The 9186-nt window shown below is 39.6% G+C and overlaps 1 protein-coding gene across 1 annotated transcript; it reads left to right on the top strand.

Annotated features, from left to right (window-relative positions):
• Positions 1 to 51: 51 nt before the first annotated feature.
• C1GALT1C1 (C1GALT1 specific chaperone 1) lies at positions 52 to 4804 on the top strand. Its single transcript, XM_032882311.1, has 2 exons — positions 52 to 270; positions 2317 to 4804. The coding sequence occupies exon 2, from the start codon at positions 2322 to 2324 to the stop codon at positions 3276 to 3278; it is 957 nt and encodes a 318-aa protein (XP_032738202.1). The 5' UTR covers positions 52 to 270; positions 2317 to 2321; the 3' UTR covers positions 3279 to 4804.
• The last annotated feature ends 4382 nt before the right edge of the window (positions 4805 to 9186 follow it).

Here is a 9186-nt window from a genome sequence, read left to right as displayed (position 1 = left end):
GGGAATAAGGGAGCGCGGCGTGCGTACGGGCCCTTCCGACGTCGGCACCGGCAGGCAGCTTCGCCGGGCGGCGGGTTCATTTGCCCCGCCTCGCTCCCGTGCGGTCGCGGCGTTCACTTCCGGGCCCTCCCCGCCTTTAGTGAAACCATCGAGAGGACACCCCCTGCATCTAGAGCAGCCCGACCGGCAGCGTAACCGGGTGGCGCGCGAACGTGAGAGGAAAGCCGTGCGCAGCTGCGCTTTCCCGCCCCTGAACCGTTCTAGACGCCGGTGAGTGCTGGGGCATCCGCCAGCATCCTGTGCGGACCCGGGAGCGGCCCGACCCCGCCCCTCTCCTGGGGGAAGGCCTGGGCTCTGGCCGGGTCCCATCATGCACCACGCGGGGTACCCGGACAGGTGCAGTGGGAGCGGTAGTTAGTGGAGGAGAGTGAGTCGCTTGCGTGGGGGTACTGTCTTGGCCCCTCGGTGGGTTTTGAGGAGACCACGTCCTCCCTCTCATTTTTGTTCTCCATTTCGTCCTCCTCCCTTTTCCATACTCCACCCAACTATCTTCATCTTCTAAAAAGTTGCCATCGCAGAAACCATTCTGGTAGTTTTTGCCTCATTGGTGCCCTTGTGCAGTTTTAAGTTTCCCTCTCCTCCGCACCAGGTAGCCTATCACGTACATCTCCAGTGTTACATTTTTTTGCCCCCCCCCCATGGGAAAAAAATCTACTCCGAGTAATTTGCGCATGTGATCCATGAGTAGTATTCCCTCCAGGAAGAATGCTGAATGCTATTCTCAAGCTAAGAGACACGTGTGAGTTATCGTATATGGGCCAGAAATAATCAAAGTCCTATATAAATTACTTTTAGAGTTCATCTTATAGTTCTGATATTAAGCAGAGCCTGTTTTCTATCAGTTCTCTTTTCCTTCGTTAGAGCTGTTTCTTGACCAAGTTCTGAGTGACACAGGAAAACCATCCTACCTCTTTGCCCACCCCCACCCTCATTCAGGAAGTATTCTGCCAAGCCATTCCACACCTTGACCTTCTAATAGAAGTCAAAGTCCATTTCCTCTAGAAGAAAACCAAGGGGTGGTTTCCTTATAGCAGGATGATAAGATGGGTGTGAAATGTCAATTATGGTTACAAATCCCACATTCATAAGAAAACAAGGTTATTCGGTAACTCATCTACTAAATTTCCAACAATATGAGTGGAAGCACTCTTTAGATCATTATTCTGTAATAGGAAAAGCATTACACTGATGTGAGGAGATCTGATTTCTGGTTCAGTTCTACCACTGACTGTGTGACTTTGGGTCAGTTACTTAACCTCTGTGGACCCTCTGTTTGCCTGTCTGTAAAATGGGAGAAGTGATATTAGGTAGCTTCTAAGGCTTCTTTCAACTTTAAGAGGCAAAGGGGAAAATCTAAGGAGCTCAGTAGATCATTCCTTGTGGAGATAGGAGATTGGGAAATCTCAACAGTGTATTTAAGGTTGGCTTTTCTTTTAATTTCTAATTGAAATCAAAGTGTAGACCTTTCCCTTTTTACTTCCCCAAAGAATAAGAAAATGCCTTTGGAGGAAATAAAAATGTTCATTAGTGGTTCCCCAGATATGCCTATATTGAGTCAGTTCTCATCCAAATAATTTAACTATTTTCATTATGGGCTTTTATTACATAAGTTGGCTGGGATACTGTATTGGAAGCCCTTTAGTCTTAGGAACGAAAAGAGTAATATGAACATGTATCAGTCTCAAGAAATTTGCTGTAGATGTACTCAAACACCTAAGGACAGCAGCCATCAGCTAAATAAAGCACTATGTTAAGAACAGAAATGCCAACACAGATACCATTGGTGATTGGCTAATTGTAGGTGGTTTTAGCTGTTCAATTTAAGGTTTTCATGTAAAGTCCATTTACATCTACAGAAGTATTTAAATAGTGCAAGCTTGTGAAATGAAATTCCTTCAAAGAGAATGATGGACTGACAACCTCTTTAACATTGGTTTCTAGGGTTAATGTTTTGATTTAGTACTCAGTTAATTAAATCCCCATAGAAGAAGTGCAAAAATGGCCTCACAGAAAATTCTAGTGCACAGAGGTGTTGTTGTAAACTTCCAGTTTATACAGAACAGTGGTCAGATACCATTGGAAGCTAAAGATTCTTAGACCTCTTAGTATTGGCACTCTGTGCAGCTAACTTGATTTCAAACTTAGGAACTTTTTTTATGTTAAGAGCAAAATGTAAGTGTATAAGGTATACCAATCAAATTGCTAGACTAATCCTTTTCTATTAAGTATCCTAAGGATCTTTTTCTTTTTTTATAGGAAAAATGCTTTCTGAAAGCAGTTCATTTTTGAAGGGTATGATGCTTGGAAGCATTTTCTGTGCCTTGATCACTATGCTAGGACACATTAGGATTGGTCATGGAGATAGAATGCACCAGCATAAGCATCATCACCTACAAGCGCCTAATAAAGAAGATATCTTGAAAATTTCAGAGGATGAACGCATGGAGCTCAGTAAGAGCTTTCGGGTATACTGTATCATCCTTGTAAAACCCAAAGATGTGAGTCTTTGGGCTGCAGTGAGAGAGACTTGGACCAAACACTGTGACAAAGCAGAGTTCTTCAGTTCTGAAAATGTTAAAGTGTTTGAGTCAATTAACATGGAAACAGATGACATGTGGCTAATGATGAGAAAAGCTTACAAATATGCCTTTGATAAATACAGAGACCAATACAACTGGTTCTTTCTTGCACGCCCCACTATGTTTGCTATTATTGAAAACTTAAAATATTTTTTGTTAAAAAAGGATCCATCACAACCTTTCTATCTAGGTCACACTATAAAATCTGGAGACCTTGAATATGTGAGTGTTGAAGGAGGCATCGTCTTAAGTATAGAATCAATAAAAAGGCTTAACAGCCTCCTCAGTATCCCTGAAAAGTGTCCTGAACAGGGAGGGATGATTTGGAAGATATCTGAAGATAAGCAGCTAGCAGTCTGCCTGAAATACGCTGGAGTGTTTGCAGAAAATGCAGAAGATTCGGAAGGAAAGGATGTATTTAATACCAAATCCGTTGGGCTTTTTATTAAAGAGGCAATGACTAATCACCCCAACCTTGTTGTAGAAGGATGCTGTTCAGATATGGCTGTTACTTTTAATGGACTGACCCCTAATCAGATGCATGTGATGATGTATGGGGTATACCGTCTTAGGGCATTTGGGCATATTTTCCACGATGCGTTGGTTTTCTTACCTCCAAATGGTTCTGACAATGACTGAGAAGGGAAAGAAGAGCATGTATATGATCACCGTATAGGACAGGTATTGTCACTGTTTGTAGTTACAACTACATATCCAACATAACAGTATGTTTCTTTTTTTTAGTTTGGTGATACTGGTTTAATTGAACATTGAAGTTTAGTGGTGCATTTTGAAAGAGGGTGGGGTTTTTTTCTCCTTAAAACACATGAAAATTTCAAACATATTGGAAAGAAATATTTTAAGGCTAATTTTGCAAATAAAAGGTATATTTATAAATATTATATTTATGTGATAAATCCTAAATTATGGATCTGTGGCACATATTTTTGCTGATCGGTTAAAAAATTTAACTGTCTTTTTAGCTTTCTAAGATATGCAAATACAGTCTCTAGTTGTGAATTTGTGATTAAAGTAAAACTTGGAGCTATGTGTTTCCATTACTTGTAATGCTGTTATGTGTTCTAAGCCTCTGCAAGTGCTCATGGATTTGCTTTCTCAAAATACACAACCAAGCAACAAAGGAAATTCGTTCCCAAAACTAATGTTGACATGAAAGTTGAATTCTGTCCCTGAGAGAAAAAGTGAAAATTACCTATAAAGGTTAATCATTTACCCAGGAGCTAATTTTAGTGGCATTCCTCAGCATACACAAGTTGTCTGACACTCTACTTCTCTGTGCAGACACTGAAATTGAAGTGGTCACTATGAAGAATCTATATCCGTTGAAATTTCTTTACTTTGCTGGGCAAATGAGTTCTGTGGAAGTCTCCTTTCAAGAACTTGTTTTGATGGTCTGGCAGTTTGACTTACCTGAGTGGCATCTGGTCTTTGTTCACCTGTTCAAATTCTGAGATTTTCCCCATATTCATAGTTGCATCATATCCAGTGGTTTCAGGTGCGGAGGCCCCAACCTCACCATTCATCTTGGACCATACCCTTTGCCTAATTGCAGTGGCTACCCAGAAAGCTTATCTAGGGATGAATACAATAGCTCTTGGGCGTATAAATGTACGAAATATCCACTGCTCAATTGTCCTAGAATTGGGACTGTACATGCTATATTAAGTAAAATCCATAAGCCCCCCCACGGGGTGTGAGACCATGACATATTAGAGATCAATGCTTCCTGAAACTGGCCTCATGATGTTAATGGTCTCCCACAGCTTTTACAAACCAGGAAGAGAATTTCCTCAAGAGGGCCTCAGGCTTCAAATTATCGATCATCAGTGCATGAAGTGCTTTTTAAAAATTGTATCTGATTTTCCTTATTGGGGCTTTTGGTTAAAATGAAGTGTTATTAATTTTAAAAAATAATAAAACTTTTTATCAAGCACTCTATTATATGGTCTCGGATGCAACTAATAAAGATCAAGTCATGTTCAGTGTAAGTAAAATGATAAACAGCATGTCCCTGAATGTGACACCCAACTTATAAGTGTCACCTTGCCCCAACAACAATATATTTTAAAGAATTATGCATTTATCACTTTCAATTACATTAGTGTATCGAGATATAATTGTAATAAATATATCAGAATACATTCCATTGTTTGAGTTCCTGGTGGGTGGTAAGGTAACAATTGCTTTTTAAACCAAATTGGTGCTCCTCGGGGGTGCCTGGCTGGCTCAGTTGGTAGAGCATGTAACTCTTGATCTTGGAGTTGTGAGTTTGAGCCTATATTGGGTGTAGAGATTACTTAAGTTTTTTTTGTTTTGTTTTTTTGTTTTGTTTTGTTTTTTTGTTTTGTTTTGTTTTTTAAGGGGCATCTCTGTGGCTAAGTTGGTTAAGCATCTGCTTCAGCTCAGGTCATGATCTCAGGGTCCTGGGATCTAGCCCTCTGTCAGGGTTCCCGCTCAGCCCGGAGTCTGCTTTGTTCCTCTCCCACTGCTTTCCCCCACTCATGCTCTCTCTCAAATAAAATCTTTTTAAACAATTATAATAAACAAATTGATGTTCTTGGTTGTATTTTTATACACAAGTATTCCTTTATGAAATGTTACTTGTCTTAACATGCTCTCTCTTTAAATTTATTTGTACCCAGTCTTGTAGATAAAATTTGATTCAGTAATACAGAAAACAGTACTACTGGGGTCATGGTTATAGATTTGATCATTGTGCATTCAGTAGCCAAAAACTGTAACCCTAACGTTACCTGTTACTGGGGAAAGAATTGCAAAGAGTGGAGGTTAATGGAAGTTAATGATGGTTGTGAATGTATTTTACAAATGGCTAGTGACTACCACATTGGACAGCACAGGCCTAACCAGTTCTAGAAGTGTGAGATCCACTGGATGAGATGTGAAAGAGAAAGTTTAGGGGTGCCTAGGTCGCTCAGTTAAGCAGCTGCCTTTGGTTCACATCATGATCTCAGGGTCCTGGAATTGAGCTCCAGGCCAGGCTCCGTGCTCAGGGTGAGTCTGCTTCTCCTCTTGCCTCCCTCCCACCACAGCTCGTACTCTATCTTTCTCTCAAATAAATAAAATCGGTTTTTTTTTAATTTAAGCTTTCTTTTAAAAGTTATTTTCCGGGATATCTTGAATGCAGTGGAAACTACAACCTGCCTTTTTCACAGGCCCTAGGCCATCTCCTTGTGTGAATTTAATCACTAGATCTCCTTTCTCCAAATTAAAACATTGGGTTTGGGGGAAAATATAGATTAGACCTCTTGGCTTTTTGGGTTTTATGTAGCTAAAAGGTTGCTTATGTATCCAATCTGAATTATAATGCCCAGGTTTTTCTGTAATGCATTTAAACCCATCTACTGAGCTTTCTTAAAGCAGGCCACACCAGATTAGGAAAGTCACTGAAAGCACAGAGTCTAGTGATGATGTACCACTAATTTCCCCTCATTTGTTAAGAATATTGTGTTCCTTTTACTGCCAGCTGACTTGGAATGATGAAGGTCTGAGTGGTTATGTGAAGAGCATTGTGTTTGTAGAAGTTCAGTGCTTTTTTGGCATACAAAGAAATTCAGAAATGTTTGCCAACCTCCCCACAAAGGAGTCCCTTGAAGTTTCATTAAAAAATAATCAGTCAATAATTCTAGTATCAGAGAAAAAATATGTAAAAGACAATGGGGGAAATTACTTGTTTGGAAGGTATGAAATGATGGTATGTATCTGGGGTCTCTACCATAATTTTTTTTAAAAAAGATGAATCTACTTCTAGGGCTCCTGGCTGGCTCAGTGGGAGGAGCATGAGACTTGATCTTGGGGTCGTTGTGTTTGAGCCCCACATTGGATGTGGAGATTACTTAATTTTTTTAAAAAAGACAAATCCAACTTTATTCATATGGCACCTGTATACTGTAAATATTCCTTGAGTAAATTAATTATCTGTGAGCTCAACACTAGGCCTGGTATTTTGTGGGAAGCAAACTCCTAGAATTCACACAGGGAGTCAAACAGTCACTTCATGTAAGCTCTGCATGAGCAATGAAACAAGCTATTGTTTATTATTGGAATATGGTGGTCCTTTTGCCTTAAAATGATAAATGCTACATATTTTAATCCACATAATTCTCATTTCCTTTGTTGTTTTCACTGATTCCATGCAAGAACGGCCACATTTGATGAGGCTATTGCTTTGGCAATTTGGCCAAAGCCTTAACAGGAAGAGCAAGACCTAAATATAAGACTCAGATTTTCACAGGATGCATGGATGGATGGGAGTGATGGAATAAGGAAGTCTTTAATGGGATGGGCTTGCATTTTTTAAGAAATGGAATGCTTTGATCTAGTGAGTGATTAAGAGACACTCACATAGGTACTTGGAGTGTTGAATAAATGGGGATGTTCTAATAGTCAAAACACCAGCCCCATATGATCTGAAAGGAAAAGGGAAAGGCTGTTCCTAGCTTGATGGAAGAGGGAATGCTGGCACTGGGAATCTTATCCATGTTTACTACTCTAAGGCACTCGCCACTAGAGGGAAGCTTCAGGGACTACTGCCCATTCTCCACTCCAGTGCCATCCAACAGAAACAGGTGAGCCGCATGTTGTTTTAAATTTTCTAGCCACATTAAAAAATTAAAGGCACAGGTGTAATTACTTTTAGTATTTTATTTTACCCAGTATATCCAAAGTATTGTCACTTCAACATGTAATCAGCAGAAAAAAATTAGTGATACCTCACATTACTTTTTTATTTAAGTCTTTGAAATCCAGTATGTATTTTAGAGTTATAGCACAGGTCTAGCCAGTTGCAGAAGTGTAAGACCCCCCCCACCCCACTCCCACCCCCAAGGCTCATACGTGAAATGGCAGAAAACTTGAAGTTCCTTCTAAAAGTCCTGTTTATTATTCTCGTTGTCTTGAATGCTATGTAAATTACAACCTGACTTTTAGTAGGCCCCAGGCCATCTCCTCACATGAGTTTAATCACTAGACTTTCCTTCTGAAAATTCAATGACTGGATCTGGAGCAATAGAGAGATTAGACCCCCTCAGCTTTTCTCCTTAGATTAAAACTGAACCAAACTGCTCCTGTCATTAATTTTAATATTTTAATATTCCTTTCCCCCATTTATCTTTTGGATATATCAATAGTCACAAAGCAGCTGCTAGCCCTGCCCTTGCACATTATACCCCATAATCTCTGCACTTAACTAACCCTTCCCCCTCGTATCCTTTTCTAAATGGCCTATCAGCCAAGGCTTCTAAATGGCATAAAATTTAAATGGTCTCAAGTCATCTGGCTTGTAGGTGACTAATAGAAAAAGTTCAGGCCTCAGGACTGGGTCCAATTTCAAAAGATTCTCTTCATATACCCCACTGATGAAGAGGGAAACAGGAAAACATTCCCTCAGAAGCACAAAGAAGACCCCATGCAAGCAGCCCATTCTCACCACATTCAAATCCTACTCCTATTTCCCACTGTGGAACAGAGGCTTGGCCAACTCAGACTCCCCTCCAATAACCCATAAATAAAGACGGCGAAACGACTGTGGGATGAGGTAATTTTTTGAAATATGAGGGGAGAGTTTCTGCAAAACAGGGCTTGCAGTCAGGAAGAGCTAGGTCCAAATCTACCATTTATTAGTCATGTATCTTCAGGAAAGTTATATAACCCCTCAGGTGCCTTAGTTTCCTCATTTATAAAATGAGAATTAAAATGTACCTCATGGAATCATACTAAAGATGAAGCAAGGTACTGGAAGTAGAGCTTGTGCATACAGTAGGCGCTCAGGGAATGTTATTTCCCTTTCCTTAGCCCCATGAACAAGTTCAACTAACACTTTACACAGCTAAATATGTATCAATCCCTTTTATTAAATACCTAGATGGTAAAATAGTAAAATGTTGATGAGAATAACAGCTGGCATTGAATATTCAAGTTCATAAGGGAACTCCCTTAAGTTTTAAGATAACATCTGTACATTTAATCTGTGCCATGCAATAAAACAGCTCTTCCTCAAACAGCTTTTTTATAAAGTAAATATTTCTTTAGGAGAAGTTCAGAAGTTGCTTTTAAGAACATTAATCTAGAGCAAGTTCCCCTTTCACAGCAAATTAGATATTATTGAGCCCAAACTGCCCAAATCGGTATGGTTTCTATCTGCTCACACTTTAATCAAGATGTTTCTCTTTATACAGGCAAAAACCACAGCTTAAGTGAGACTTCTGCATCCCCAGTAAATGTATCTGGGCATTTGGTAGTTCAGAGAGAATTGGGTTTGACGACACCCAAAAACTCATGAGGCCATGTGCCTTCTCTTAGGTTTCCACATTTGGGAGCAAGAAAGGGGAATTTCTTCATAGACTTTTTGGAAGTATTTTACAAAATATAAAATTTGTACCTTATAAATCACAATATAAAATAAGTACAGTAAAAATAATAAAATAAGTACCGTATAAGTGTCCAAGTTTTTACTAGACTTTAGCCCCTACTCTTTTTAAAACAGAATAAAGCATTGCCAGTGAAAAAT

The sequence above is a fragment of the Lontra canadensis genome, unplaced genomic scaffold (genome assembly GCF_010015895.1).
Source record: "Lontra canadensis isolate GAN:19392208 unplaced genomic scaffold, GSC_riverotter_1.0 scaffold81, whole genome shotgun sequence".
Taxonomy (NCBI): Eukaryota; Metazoa; Chordata; class Mammalia; order Carnivora; family Mustelidae; genus Lontra; species Lontra canadensis.
The sequence above is the reverse complement of the archived record's forward strand: the minus strand, read 5'-3'. Positions and strand labels throughout refer to the sequence as shown.

Excerpts from the sequence above, each read along its gene's own strand:
- C1GALT1C1 (XM_032882311.1), top strand. The coding sequence starts at position 2,322 with ATGCTTTCTGAAAGCAGTTCATTTTTGAAGGGTATGATGCTTGGAAGC.